The 14,695-nt window shown below is 39.7% G+C and overlaps 1 protein-coding gene across 7 annotated transcripts in view; it reads left to right on the plus strand.

The window, feature by feature from the left end:
- Window positions 1–14,695, plus strand: part of LSAMP (limbic system associated membrane protein) — a 1,066,465-nt gene that overhangs the window by 1,032,206 nt on the left and 19,564 nt on the right. For 2 of the 7 annotated variants that reach the window (XM_081539183.1, XM_081539157.1), the window contains one exon: window positions 4,364–4,648. The exons of 4 other annotated variants lie outside the window; for them this stretch is intronic. In XM_081539183.1, coding sequence (XP_081395309.1) covers window positions 4,364–4,503 — 140 coding nt within the window. In that variant the 3' untranslated portion in view covers window positions 4,504–4,648. Of the gene's footprint in view, window positions 1–4,363; window positions 4,649–6,924; window positions 6,961–14,695 lie in introns of those variants that run through there. One more of the 7 variants, XM_081539146.1, reaches the window with a different exon arrangement.

The following is a 14,695-nucleotide window of genomic DNA, read 5'->3' on the forward strand; positions in this document are numbered from 1 at the left end:
CCATGTATCCACACTTGTGACTGCAAGATACCCACAAAGGGAAACTATCTTGTTTCAGTGCTTACATGGAGTTATTTTTAAAGAAATAAATAGGGAGGAAGGATAAGGGAGGTGATTCTATCCGTAATATAATGACTTCTTATCAAGTGAGTACGTACAACATACTGTGCATGTGCCAAACACTTAACATATGTAATCTCGCTTAATCATTAGGAAAGATGATTTACTTTACTAGGCGCTCACATTCCTCCATTCTACAAAGAGGTCAAATAACTAGTGCAACTAAATAAGACTTATGGGATTTAAACTCAGGTAACCTCCTTCTAGAGTCCAGGCTCCAGACTAACACATCATCTAGATGTGTATACGTAGATGCTCGGAGGGCTCAAACAAAACCTTGTACACAACAGGAGACCTCACAGAGACTGAGCCAGACCTGCCTGTGAGTGTCTGAGTGTCTCCTGAAGAGGTACGGGTCAGCAGTGGCCTGCCACAGGGGCAGGGGCTCTGGGTGCAGCAGACCTGGGTGTGGCATAAGCCCTCTTGGAGGAGATTGCCATTAACCCCACCATAGAGCCACCAGAACTTTCACAGGAGTGGGGAAACAGACTCTTGGAGGGCACAAACAAAACCCGTGCACTCCAGGACCCAGGAGAAAGGAGCAGTGACCCCGCAAGAGACTGACCCAGACTTGCCTGTGAGTGTCCAGGAGTCTCCGGTGGAGGCGTGGGTCAGTGATGGCCTGCTGCAGGGTTGGGGGCACTGAGAGAGGCAGCGCATCCACGAATTCTTTTGAAGGAGGTCACCATTATCTTCATTACCTCCACCATAGTTTGGTCTCAGGTCAACAACAGGGAGGGAACACAGCCCCACCCATCAACAGAAAGTCGGATTAAAGATTTACTGAGCATAGCCCTGCACATCAGAACAAGACCCAGTTTCCCCTACAGTCAGTCTCTCCCATCAGGAAGCTTCCATAAGCCTCTTATCCTTATCCCACAGAAGGCAGACAGAATGAAAAGCACAATCACAGAAAAATAATCAAACTGATCACATGGACCACAGACTTATCTAACTCAATGAAACTATGATCCATGCTGTGTAGGGCCACCCAAGACAGACAGGTCATGGTGGAGAGCTCTGACAAGACGTGGTCCACTGGAGATGAGAATGGCAAACCACTTCAGTATTCTTACCTTAAGAACCCCATGAACAGAATGAAAAGGCAAAAGATAGGACACTGACAGATGAGCTCCCCAGATCAGTAGGTGCCCAATATGCTCCTGGAGAAGAGTGGAGAAATAACTCTGGAAAGAATGAAGAGACAAAGCCAAAGCAAAAGCAATGCCCGTTGTGGATGTGACCGGTGATGGAAGTAAAGTCCAATGCTGTAAAGAACAGTATTGCACAGGAACCTGGAATGTTAGGTCCATGAATCAAGGTAAATTGGAAGTGGTCAAACAGAAGATAGCAAGAGTCAGTGAACTAAAATGGACCGGATTGGGTGAATTTAACTCAGATGACCATTATATCTATTACTGTGGGCATGAATCCCTTAGAAGAAATGGAGTAGCCCTCATTGTCAACAAAAGAGTCTGAAAAGCAGTACTTGGGTGCAATCTCAAAAATAAAAGAATGATCTCTGTTCATTATCAAGGCAAACCATTCAGTAATAGTTTGTAAAGTAAAGTAATCCAAGTCTATGCCCCAACCAGTAAAGCTGAAGAAGCTGAACATTTCTATGAAAACTTCCAAGGCCTTCTAGAATGAACACAAAAAAAGATGTCCTTTTCATTATATGGGACTGGAATACAAAAGAAGGAAGTCAAAAGATACCTGTAGTATCAGGCAAATTTGGCCCTGGAGTACAAAATGAAGCAGGGCAAAGGCTAAAGGAGTTTTGTGAAGTTAATGCACTGGTCATAGCAAACAACCTCTTCCAACAACACAAGAGATCACACATGGACATCACCAGATGGTCAATACCAAAATCAGATTGATTATATTCTTTGCACCCAAATATGGAGAAGTTCTATACAGTCAGCAAAAACAAGACCAGGAGCAGACTGTGGCTCAGATCATGAACTCCTTATTGCCAATTCAGACTGAAATTGAAGAAAGTAGGGAACACCTCTAGACCATTCAGGTATGACCTAAATCAAATCCCTCACAATTATACAGTGTAAGTGACAAATAGATTCAAGGGATTAAATCTGATAGAGTGCCTGAAGAACTATGGATGAAGGTTCGTGACATTGTACAGGAGGCAGTGATCAAGAACATCTCCAAGATAAAGAAAGACAAAATGGTTTTTTGAGGAGGGCTTACAAATAGCTGAGAAAAGAAGAGAAGCTAAAGGCAAAGGAGAAAAGGAAAGATACAAGCATCTGAATGCAGAGTTCCAAAGAATAGCAGCACAGAGAGATGAGAAAGCCTTCCTCAGTGATCAGTGCAAAGAAATAGAGGAAAACAATAGAATGGGAAAGACTACAGATCTCTTTAAGAAAATTAGAGATACCAAGGAAACATTTCATGCAAAGATGGCCACAATAAAGGACATAATGGTAGGGACCTAACAGAAGCAGAAGATATGAAGAAGAGGTGGCAAGAATACACAGAAGAACTATACAAAAAAGATCTTCATGACCCAGATAACCACGATGGTGTGTATCACTCACCTAGAACCAGACATCCTGGAATGCGAAGTCAAGTGAGCCTCAGGAAGCATCACTATGAACAAAGCTAGCGGAAGGGATGGAATTCTAGTTGAGCTCTTTCAAATCCTAAAAGATGATGTTGTGAAAGTGCTGCACTCAATATGCCAGCAAATTTGGAAAACTTAGCAGTGGCCTCAGGACTGGAAAAGGTCAGTTTTCATTACAATCCCAATGAAAGGCCATGCCAAAAATGTTCCAACTACCGCAGAATTGCACTCATCTCACACACTAGCAAAGTAATGCTCAAAATTCTCCAAGCCAGGCATCAAGAGTACATGAACCAAGAACTTGCAGATGTTCAAGTTGGATTTAGAAAAGGCAGAGGAACCAGAGATTAAATTGCCAACATCCATTGGATCATCGAGAAAGCAACAGAATTCCAGACAAACATTTACTTCTGCTTTATTGACTATGCCAAAGCCTTTGACTGTGTGGATCACAACAAACTATGGAAAATTCTTAAAGAGATGGGAATACCAGACCACCTCACCTGCCTCCTGAGAAATCTGTATCCATGTCAGGAAGCAACAGTTAGAACTGGACATGGAACAACAGACTGGTTCCAAATTAGGAAAGGAGTACATCAAGGCTGTATATTGTCACCCTGCTTATTTAACTTATATGCAGAGAACATCATGCAAAATTCTGGGCTGGATGAAGAGCAAGTTGGAATCAAGATTGCCAGGAGAAATATCAATAACCTCAGATACACAGATGACATCACCCTAATGGCAGAAAGCAAAGAGGAACTGAAGACTCTCTTGTTGAAAGTTAAAGAGGAGAATGAAAAAGTTGGCTTAAAATTCAACATTCAGAAAACTAAGATCATGGCATCCATTCCCATCACTTCATGGCAAATAGATGGAGAAACAATAGAAACAGTGGCAGACTTTATTTTGGGGGCCTCCAAAATCACTGCAGATGGTGACTGCAGTGAAATTAAATTAAAAGATGAAATGAAATTAAAAGATGCTTGCTCCTTGGAAGGAAAGTTATGACCAACCTAGACAGCATATTAAAAAGGAGAGACATTACTTTGCCGACAAAGGTCTGTCTAGTCAAAGCTATGGTTTTTCCAATAGTCACGTATGGATATGAGAGTTGGACTATAAAGAAAGCTGAGTGCTGAAGAATTGATGCTTTTGAACTGCAGTGTTGGAGAAGACTCTTGAGAGTCCTTTGGACTGCAAGGAAATCAAACCAGTCAATCCTAAAGCAATCAGTCCTGAATATTCATTAGAAGGACTGATGCTGAAGCTGAAACTCCAATACTTTGGCCACCTGATGCGAAGAGCTGACTCATTTGAAAAGACCCTGATGCTGGGAAAGATTGAAGGCAGGAGGAGAAGGGGACGACAGAGGATGAGATGGTTGGATGGCATCACCGACTTGATGAACATGAGTCTGAGCAAGCTCCAGGAGCTGGTGATGGACAAGGAAGCCTAGCGTGCTGCAGTCCATGGGGTTGCAAAAAGTCAGACAGGACTGAGGGACTGAACTGAACTGAACTGATGTAGGGAAAATATTAGGAGATGTATCTTTTGTAGTTCAGAGGTAAAATGGCATCTAACTTCTTCCTCCTTTATTCACTAATGATGTCTTTTCACTGACTTGGCACTGTTTTTTTTTTTTTTCTTCCCACCCAGGGGCACTGCTTCCAACACCTCCCACTTCTGTTTGCATTAACTCTCACCAGCCTGGGTTTGCTACACTAGTGAGACTGTTGGCTTGTCTTTGGTACCTTGAGATTTTGAGCAGAGAGTCCAGCCTTGTGCTCAGCTTTTGACCCTTAGAAAGGGAGTATTCAACAGATTAAAGAAAGACAATTCTACTGATCAATTATCTTCTATTTTAGAGAAATACATGGATTAGTAAGATATTTTGAGACTACTGAGTATAAAAGAATAAAAATACAAAGAAATCTACACTGAGCCAGTACCACATCAATGTATGAAAGTTTTAAAATTCTCTTTTTAATTAAAAAAATCATTAACGTATGCTTGATTAAATTTCAAGTACCACCTAAGCAACCCAGCCCTGGAGGGAACCCTTTAAATGAGAGCCTCCCTGCTTCTTTCGAAGCCATTTTACTATCTCTGGGGCACAGCATTTAAGTATACACCACTTGATGATGCTAGATAAGGCTTGGTAAAGCTCTCAACGTGCTACTCTTGGATGAAATGAAAGTGAAATGATGTTGGAAGAATAAGGATTAAAAAGCTGGGATGGGGAAGGATCTAAGGAAAGACAAGTCAGTAGGGAATTAAGAGAATGAGAATAACTAATGGGCCATGATGGGGCTATGATGATGATAACAGGGTGGAGCTAAGATGATAATGACAAGCTGGGAAACTGTTGAAGAGGTGAAGAGGAGGGTGGATGAGATGGTTTAGCAATATAAATGGTCTTATCAAAATGAGAGCAGAGTGCATTTATCCAGCTGTGAACAGTGTGATGAGAAAATATTAAGCTGAATCATTTAAACAGGCTGAATAATAATTGTAATAATAAAAATAAGATAGGATGTATAGAATATAATATGGAACAGTAGTCTCCAACTGCTCTATAAACACTGAAAGCAGTTTAGCTATTTATTTCCAAAGCTGGAAACTTTAACTCCAAGTAACCAGTGGAGGTTTAAAGCATTTTTCTCCTCAACACTTGTGGAACTAAGACACAATTGTTCACTTTGCTATTATTGACCTGTTCCATCTTAATGCACTTACAGAACTTTGGCATTAAACCACAACTTTCATCCAAGTTAGAGGAAAGCTCACTCTGCAAGGAGACTGGGTTTGCTTAGTGTCCATATGTACTGAGTGCCCAAATTTCAGGCAGAAATCTAGTCAGAATTTCTGAGCTTATGATACAAGATGACAAGCAGATCAGATGTGAATATGTAAATATGCTTTCCTTTTTATGGTTGAGACTGTTGCTAATTTTCATTTATCCCTGGTCTTTATCTAACCAAGCTGCTAGGAGGAATATAGAAAAGCATTATGATTATACTTACATTATAGGGTTTGGGGGTACCGAGTAAAGCATCTTATCCTTAATGCAATATTCTCTCTCTCTGAAAGAGCCTCAGAGAAGAGTTTAATTAAACCTGGGTTTTAATGAGTCAGATAGAGGATACCTTAAAGCCTGAGCTCTTTCAGCATGTTCAGTTCATGGTTAGTTCCGAAACGGCAACCCACTCCAGTATTCTTGCCTGGAGAATCCCAGGGACGGCGGAGCCTGGTGGGCTGCCGTCTATAGGGTCGCACAGAGTCGGCCACGACTGAAGCGACTTAGCAGCAGCAGCAGCAGCTTTGGGATGGAACTCGGAGAAACCCATAAGCTGAGACTCTAGTGTTTAAAAGAAAAGCATGTCTTACTACTCACCAGTAGGTGTCATCAAGCACATTTGACTTCAAATTTTGGATGAGGTTGTGTTATCATAAGTGGGTGGGATTAAGGAAAAGACTAAAAATCAAATTGTATCATGGCAAGAAGCTTATATCCTGGCATAACTCTTGTCCTGATATCAGTAATGAGGAAGGAAAAATTTGAAGGAAAATCTGAATTAGTATTTACCAAAATAAATTTTCCAGATTCTTGGCTAAAGCTGATATGAACTGGAGGGCTTAGAGGGAGGAAAGGAGCCCTTAGTTACCCCAGGTTCATCCATCAGAAGTTAAAGAGCCCAGAGCCAGGACCAAGATACATGCCCTGAATCTGATCACTACTAATTTAAACACTCCAAAAAGTCTGTAATCTTGGTGGGTTCTCCAGAGGAGGGTACTATTCTATTTGTAAGGTTACCACAATAGGGTGTTATCCTCTACTCTAGCTAATTTTTTTTAAAGGCTTTGGATTTTAAATTTTGCTAACAGCTCTCTGATCATTTAGCATTGGCAGGAAGGACAGACAAATGCTGTATGGGAGATATGATCCCCTAGGTATGAAAATTCTTCTGTTTTATAATTGTCCGAGCAGCTAAACATGAGTAACATATATCTGCTGCTGCTGCTGCTGCTAAGTCGCTTCAGTCATGTCCAACTCTGTGTGACCCCATGGACTGTAGCCTACCAGGCTCCTCCGTCCATGGGAGTGTCCAGGAAAGAGTACTGGAGTGGGGTGCCATTGCCTTCTCTGAACATATATCTATATCTATTTATCTATCCATATAAATTCTCCATGATGCTTACTATTTTTTCCCCTTTAGAGCGTGTTTCACCCACAATCCCCCACCCCCTTCAAGGTCAGTATGGTTTTTATCATCATAGCTCTATTGCTGGGTCATTCTCCATCATCTGTAATGTTCAAAACACAAAAAGGGATAAATACATTCACAAAATTCACATACACATACAGATAGGAACCTTTTTTTTTTTTTTTTAATTTAAACCTTCAAAGAAAAGTCAGTCAATTGTCCTCACATTAATTGAAAGGCAGAAAACTGGTCTATACTTCAAGTTGGTCAGTAACTGGGGAGATAGTACTAAGCTAAGAAAGTGATTTTTTGTTCAATTAATACATACTACAGGTAACTGTGAATTTACATATTTGGAACACAGCTAGTTAAATTCTGTAGCTCATAAAAACATGAATCTTCCAACTGGCCACCTTATACAATCCAAATCTGAAATCATTTGTATCACTTGTAAAAATGAATTTATCTACCACCAAAGGGTGAATTCCACCATATATGAGGACATTTCTTTTTCTTAAAATTGTGGCTAATTTGGGGACTTTTCTTTTTAAACACAACTATTTTAGAAAACACGAATGAGAAAACAAGGTAGTCATTTGGTATTCTTTTTCACAGAACTTTCTACACACTCAAATTAAATTTTGCTTCCTACATCACATTTAGATGCAAGTTACAGCCCCAACCTTCTAGCTTAAGGCTATTTAAAGGCAAATTGGCAAATAAAATTAAAACAATACAAAAATCTGAAATGAAACCAACCTACCATTGAAATTAAATTCCAGAAAAGTGATTTGCAAATAACACTCAAAGACCTGAGGAAAAAAAAAATGGAAAGTAGGCCATTCGGGGCCTCGTGTGGAGAAAATAAATCCAATTAAACAAGATTATCGTATACACTCTAAAGGAAATGTGCTCAGAATTAAAGGTTGGAAGCTGCTGTTTTCTAAGTTTGAAGACGGATCATGTTTCATTAACACTTGTCTAAACTAAAAATTAGACCAGAAATGAGTGTAGATATGCAGAGTGTCAATAATGCAATGTGTTGCATATGCATATATTCCCATATAGACAAGCTTATTTTAATTATATTAGAAATGATAATCGCAAGGTTTCAGGGATCAACTAGACAACTTAATAAAAGAATTATTCTTAAATTTCAAGTTAGGTCCAAAATATTTTTAGAAGAATTCTGTTGAATTAGATTCTTCCCTAAAACATTGATGAAATCCATTTTTTATCCCAGCCACTACAGCCACTAAAAATAAGACTGTTAAAATGTGCCTGTTTTTTCAGACATGACATGAGACTTAGTGTTTATGGGAAGTATCCCATTTTGAATTCCTGACATGCCGCAATTATTTTAAGACATTTATCTTCTACTGTTGCTGCGGAGATTGACACCATTTTATCGTGTTGCCATCTTGCAAGTATCTTGATGTGACAAACATGCACGTACACATTTGTCCCAACGGACAACATCCTCCAAGAGCTCGTGCTCCATCCAAGACGAGCTTTGTACAGTGTCACTAGGACTCAAGGTGTCCTTTATGAGAACAGTTCTGCAGCCCCAAAGCTAAATATTTTATCTGATTACTCTTTATGATACATATAACATGGAACAAAATGAAACCAGACACTGTTCACAAAGGAACAGTGTTTGATATTGAAAAACAGTCTGGACCAGGATGGATCTTGTAGGATTTTGTTGAATTTGATATTTTCCCACAAATGGAATTGCTGATTGGAGAATGACCCTAGTTTGATTTTACGTTGTAGATAGACCGTAGATATAGTTTCTTTAGATCCAGTAGTTTTAGAGAATATAGTTTCTCTTACTACTAATACTTAGGGCTTCTGCTGGTAGAAATTGAAAAGCTGTTCATGGAGGCTTGGGGTAGCTGGTGTGAGAGGTGGTTATAGAAAGTACCCTCTTAAGTTTCCTATTTCTTACAAGGACTTTTACTTTCTAGAATCAAATCTGTTTCCCCCTCCTGTTTCCAATCAAGATGGCAGCCCACGTGAAATGCAGTTTCCTATGGAAAAAAATACTAACACACAGGATCCTTAATCTTTTTTATAGTGCCCCTTGAGTACTGAAGTCGCTAAGAAAAAATGACTGCTTCACTGTGGTCATAGCTCTAGGACAAGACACCTTCATTTCATTAAATATCCTATGTTGTCATCATCTATGTGGAATCCTACCTTTGCACCCTAAAGTGTGAAGATGTCTTGAAGCAGACGGTTGATGCAAATGGCTTGAAGGATTTTGAGCCAATTAATTTCTTTAAGGTGTTTTGAAAGTAGGAGAGAGTCCCAAAGCTTCTTTTCTGTCCTCCCATCATAAAAAAAGAGAACTTTCCCCCCTACTTTCCAATAACAGAAACATATGTTTAATTTCAGCTGCTTCATTGTTAATATCTCTCATTGGAGGGTCTCCCCTCCTTACCCCCACTCTACATGGCTCATCAAGCTGACTGGGGATAAACAGCAGAGTCATAGCAGGAATGCAGTCCTAAACCCCTTCAAGCTGTGATTAAACAAAAACAAGGCTCAATAAATCAAATGTATTTCCCTTGGGTTCCCTTCATCATATTACTTGATCTTCTGCAGTGACAATAATAATACTGGAATTATACCAAAGAATAATTTGTATTGTCTGTAGCCAATCAGAAATTTTCAAATTTCCTTTCCTCTTATAGCAGAAACAAAATAAAACCACCCAAAATCAGGGTGCTTCCCTGCTCCTTGATTTAAGAGACACATATAAATAAATAAAACAAATAATGTTCCATTTTTGATCTGTTTCTGATAGGTGTTTTTCCCATTAATTTTAATTTAGGTTTCTTTATTCTGAAATGAGTCCTGAATTGCATATATTTGCATAACTATCCTTGACTATATCGCTGCAGAAAATCCGCTGAATTGTAAAATGAGGAAAGAGCCAACTCTAAATATCTGAGGGATCTTTTCTCACTTTGTTAGTCTCAAATCATTTCCTGAGGGCTCTGAATACTGAGACACGGGGACGGTGCTCCCATCTCCTCCCCATCAACTTGGTGCTCCCATCTCCTCCCCGTCAACTCACTTGCGCACAGCCTCTCATGACGGACAAGCACCAGACAGCCTCTCACCTTTAGAAGGACCACAGGTGCAGAGTGAGGTGAGGAAACCAGCCTCAGAAAGTTAAAAATAAAGGGAAAGAAGAGAAAAGGACAAGGACAAATCACCATTTTTGTGTGTTTATCACCCTCAAGTGAAGAATTCCCATGAGCTCAAGGCTCTCTGGTCACAATCGCTGCCACTTAAAAAAAAAAAAAAAATTAATAACCCTGGAATTTGTCTCCTCGGTTTGCCTCCCATCTGATTATTTATCCCAAGTGAACAGCCTTTCCATTCACTAACCCCATGTGGCGAGTGGGTTTGGGAAATGTTGAGATTATCTTCCAAGTTCAGGCACTGCACTGGGTTTGTTCACAGCTGCTTGCCATTCCGTTCGTTTTTCCATTGATAAAACACATTGCACATGGCTGGGTTTGCATGATTAATACAGCTGTCTAAAGCTCACTCTGAAAACAAAACAACCCCCCCTCCTAAACTAAAGTTTAAAAAAAATTAAAATCCAGCCCACAAACAAACTAGGCTTGTAGAAATCTGCAGTCCGCCTGGCCTGCTTCCTCCCACAGGGAAATTGGTGTTGCTAAGGGCAGGCCTGGCATCAGAACAGCCAGATTCTATATCCAGAAAGAGGAAGAGACAGACCTACCCTCACCCAGCACTCCCAGGAATGGGTTCTCAAGTCAGACTCCACTGGCATGGAAGGAAAACTGGGGGGGAAATCCTCCAAAGATCCCATGCTGTTAGGGTGCCTGGACCACCCCTACAGCTTCATTTATTTCCTGTAGGATATTTTCCCAGGTATTGATGAGAGAATGCTTCTTTTCAGCTCCTTATTATAACAGCAGTGTCACCTTGTCTAGTAATAATGGTAATAATAATAATAATAATTGTTAACATAGATAGTGGACTTCTCATGTAACAATAGAGTTCTAAGAGCTTTTGCATGTACTAATCCAATTAATCCCCACAGCCCTAAGAAACTAACATGCACCTTCTCCCACACTTTTAACCACCAAATTCCACCCAAATTTCAGTCTACTCCTTGTTGCACCCAGGCACATATATAAACTCTAGCACATTATAAATAGCCATTAGGTATGCATTCATGTTCATTAGATATGTATTAGATATACCTGTCTAATGAATTTTAAACACTCATCTAATTTATTTTATGTATTATAATGCTTATAATAAACAATACAGTTGCCTTAATATCCATACACCTTTACAAAGTTCATTTCCAGACCCACTCAACACACAGAGATTTGAAAGCTTTGTCTTTAAAAAACATAAGCAGAGCTATCTGGCATCAGGACATCTAATTTCACACACTTATTCAGGCTGATTTACATACACACCTCTATTAATCATGGATAATTACTAGCATTGTTCTCTTTAATTCAGTTTTTCCAACTGTGAAATGGGAAAGAAATTATATTTTTCATGCCTACAAACTCAAAGTGGTGTTTTAAATAATATGTAAAAGAGAGCTTCAAGTTCCTCAAAAGAATGCTTATTGAATTCAAAATAGTCCTATTGAGATACACATTTGTCTTATAATTTTTAAAGGTGTATTTGTATCAAGTATTACGTTGCCTAAATATTAATTTGATGAAAATTTGGTTTGGCTTCATTGTGTGCTTGCGCATAGTCGCTCAATCGTGTCCAGCTCTTTGCGACTCCACGGACTGTAGCCCTCCAGGCTCCTCTGTCCATGGGATTCTCCAGGTGAAAATACTGGAATGGGCAGCCATTCTCTTCTCCAGGGGATCTTCCTGACTCAGGGATTGACCCCGGGTCTACCTCATTGCAGGTGGATTCTTTACCATCTGAGCCACCAGAGAAACCCTTGGCTTTGTTATAGATGGCTATATTTTGGATTCTAGGGGTGTCTGAAATACCCACACTGTTAACAACATAAATACAGAAGTATCCTAAGGCCAAACGAAGTATACTTTTCGTTATTTTTCACCACTGTCGTAATGCTCCACATTAGAGGAGCCGCGGTTACACAGTTCCCTACTGTGAGGCACACACTTGCGGTGGATGCCCGATTGGGCATTAGCACCTGTCAGACTAGTCCATAATGATCAATCTAAAAAACTTGCCCTTTTTTTCTGGCCAAAGGTGTAAAGCATGTCCTAGGAAAGGCTTCAGTGTTTAAGTGTGTTGCTCCTTTCCCACTCGCCGATGGACATAAGGGCCTTGATTTTATTGACAGAACTTAGGTAGCCATGTCAACACGAATTTACAGTAGAACCACGAGCCCTAATTAATTCACATGAAGGTAACTGAGAGTTGACATGAATATCTGACAACCATCCCCTGACTCCTTTCATGGGAACAAAAGTCTAACTTCCTCCTGGTTTATCCCAAGGGGGATAGTTGGGCCCATACTTCACCTAGAATCAATAGTTCACCCACCAATTCAATGATTTAGACTCAGTTGTAACAGGGGGCCACACACCAATTTAGACCCAATTGTAACAAGCGCTTTTCTCTGTTGAATCCACTTCTTGTTTTGCTCTTCTACCTTTTCATTCTTCCTTTTGCCCTATTTCCTAAGCAGTTCTTATCCTCTCCCTGTTAAAGATTTCTAGCCAGAATAATTCTGAAGTTTATTCATACTCTTATCTAAATGTCCAAAAGAAGCTTGGAAATCTTAACCTCTCTTAGAATTTACATTTAGCTTCAAGTGAAATGGCTAAACATCCTATAGCATCAATTTAAAGGTAGGAGAATTTTTACTCCTGAGACTCTTTCCTAATGCCTTTTCCTATTTTCCTAGTCTGGATCTGCCTGCATCACGCAGCCTTTCATGGTGATCCCCGTACTTAAACTTTGCTGTGCTATTTAGATTTCTATAGCCAGCAGGGACTTAAAGATGAATATATATATATATATTTTTTGAAAATGCAAGCTCCCACTAAATTTTAATTTGATGGAAATATTTCTCTTCTATGAGCTTTATGAGAAAAAATATCTTTCAAAGTAACAATTACATGTGGGGATTAAGTTTAAGTAATTGACAGTCTTGTCTTTTTAATTAAAAGGAATAAAGCTGCCTAAGAAGAGCTCAAAGAGATTTGCAGCAGAAAATACTGGCTTGCTGCCCCAAAGGGTAACAAGACCAGGATCTTGAATGGACAGAAAATGCTCATACAGGTCCCTTTGGTCTTTGGAGAGCACCCCCAGGGGAGCTCACCCTGGTGTTCGCATCAAGTGTGACATTTAGCAGGGGGATAGCGATGTACTGTGAACGTCCAGTACATCATTACCAAAAGGTACCAAAAGGTAGTTCAGACAATAAAGAATTTGCCTGCAATGTAGGAGACCTGGGTTCAACCCCTCAGTTGAATGTTAAATAGCCATGTACTATGAGGAGAGTTGCTGAGTGTAGCCAAGAAGATGGTCCTTTCTTTGGAAGTTTTGCTCTAGATTCAGAGAAAAGATCAAGAGTCCTTAAAGGAAGTGGCACTATTTAAGAGTCAAAAAGATGTATGTATATGTATAATTGATTCCCTTGTACAATATAAACTAAAACAACATTGCAAAGCAACTATGCTACAATAAAAATGAAAAAAAAAATAAGTAGAAAGTTTCAAAGGAAAAAAAGTCAAGAAGAACACATATTCTTCCAAGAATTCAATCATCAGTGCAGTCTCGGCTCCTGACAAATGTCGTAGTATAGCCCCGCAAAACTATAATCTTTCATTTTAGTCTGCCCCTTGGCTCCCTCTCTTTCTTTTTCACCTGAAATTCTTATTCTTGTTATCTGTATTTCTTGATCTTCTTTTTCTCTATATTTCCACCATATTCACCTTGTATTTTGTATACACTCTCTCTTTGACATCCTTCAAACAAAACCAAAGAAAAGGTTTTGATGGTGTTAGCATTCAGTTCTAAACACTGGCTACTACTCAGGGAAGCACCACAAAGCCATTATCCCATCTATCTGGAGAGGCTAGATACAAATGAACCCTCACAACAACCTCCCTTATACAGTCACTCTGTCCCCACAATGGTCTTTAATCATCACAAGTCATTTGTAGGCATTAAATTAAACAAGAACTGCCATAGAGGAAAAAAACCGCAGCTTAAGGGGTCCCACCTTACATCTCCCCTTGTACACCGCTGTGAAGAAACACACCTGCCAAGTCAGGACACAGCGTGGCATAATGAGTTTGGAATTCCAATTTAAGGTGTTCATTTGTACCCAGATATATGATGGGAGTAGGCAGACCACTCACTAGGACTCCACCGAGAATCATCAGCTTATATCCACTGCAAGTCAGTAGGAGGAGAGACCTTACAAGTCATTTATCACGCTTCCTAATTGGACCCTGGGGAACTGAGCACTGCCATAGCTTATTGCACTATTTTACTCATCACAATGCTGGTTGTAAAAGAAAACGCTTCCCACATTTCTGTAACACATATGTACGTTCTAATACCTAGATATTACCACTAACAGAGTATCTTTGCTATAAATCACAGCTATCAGTCCACTCTAATTTATCTGCCCCATACTCACAACGGAGATTCTGTTTTAACCACTTAACTTCCAAACCTTGTAGTTCCAGTATGACTTTTCTTTTTTAACTACTTAAGAGAATCTTGCTTGGGGCAACAGTAGCATCCTGTGTATTTTTAAAAATACAAAGCA

This window comes from Giraffa tippelskirchi, chromosome 2, assembly GCF_054371585.1.
Source record: "Giraffa tippelskirchi isolate mGirTip1 chromosome 2, T2T-mGirTip1v1.2.pri, whole genome shotgun sequence".
NCBI lineage: Eukaryota > Metazoa > Chordata > Mammalia > Artiodactyla > Giraffidae > Giraffa > Giraffa tippelskirchi.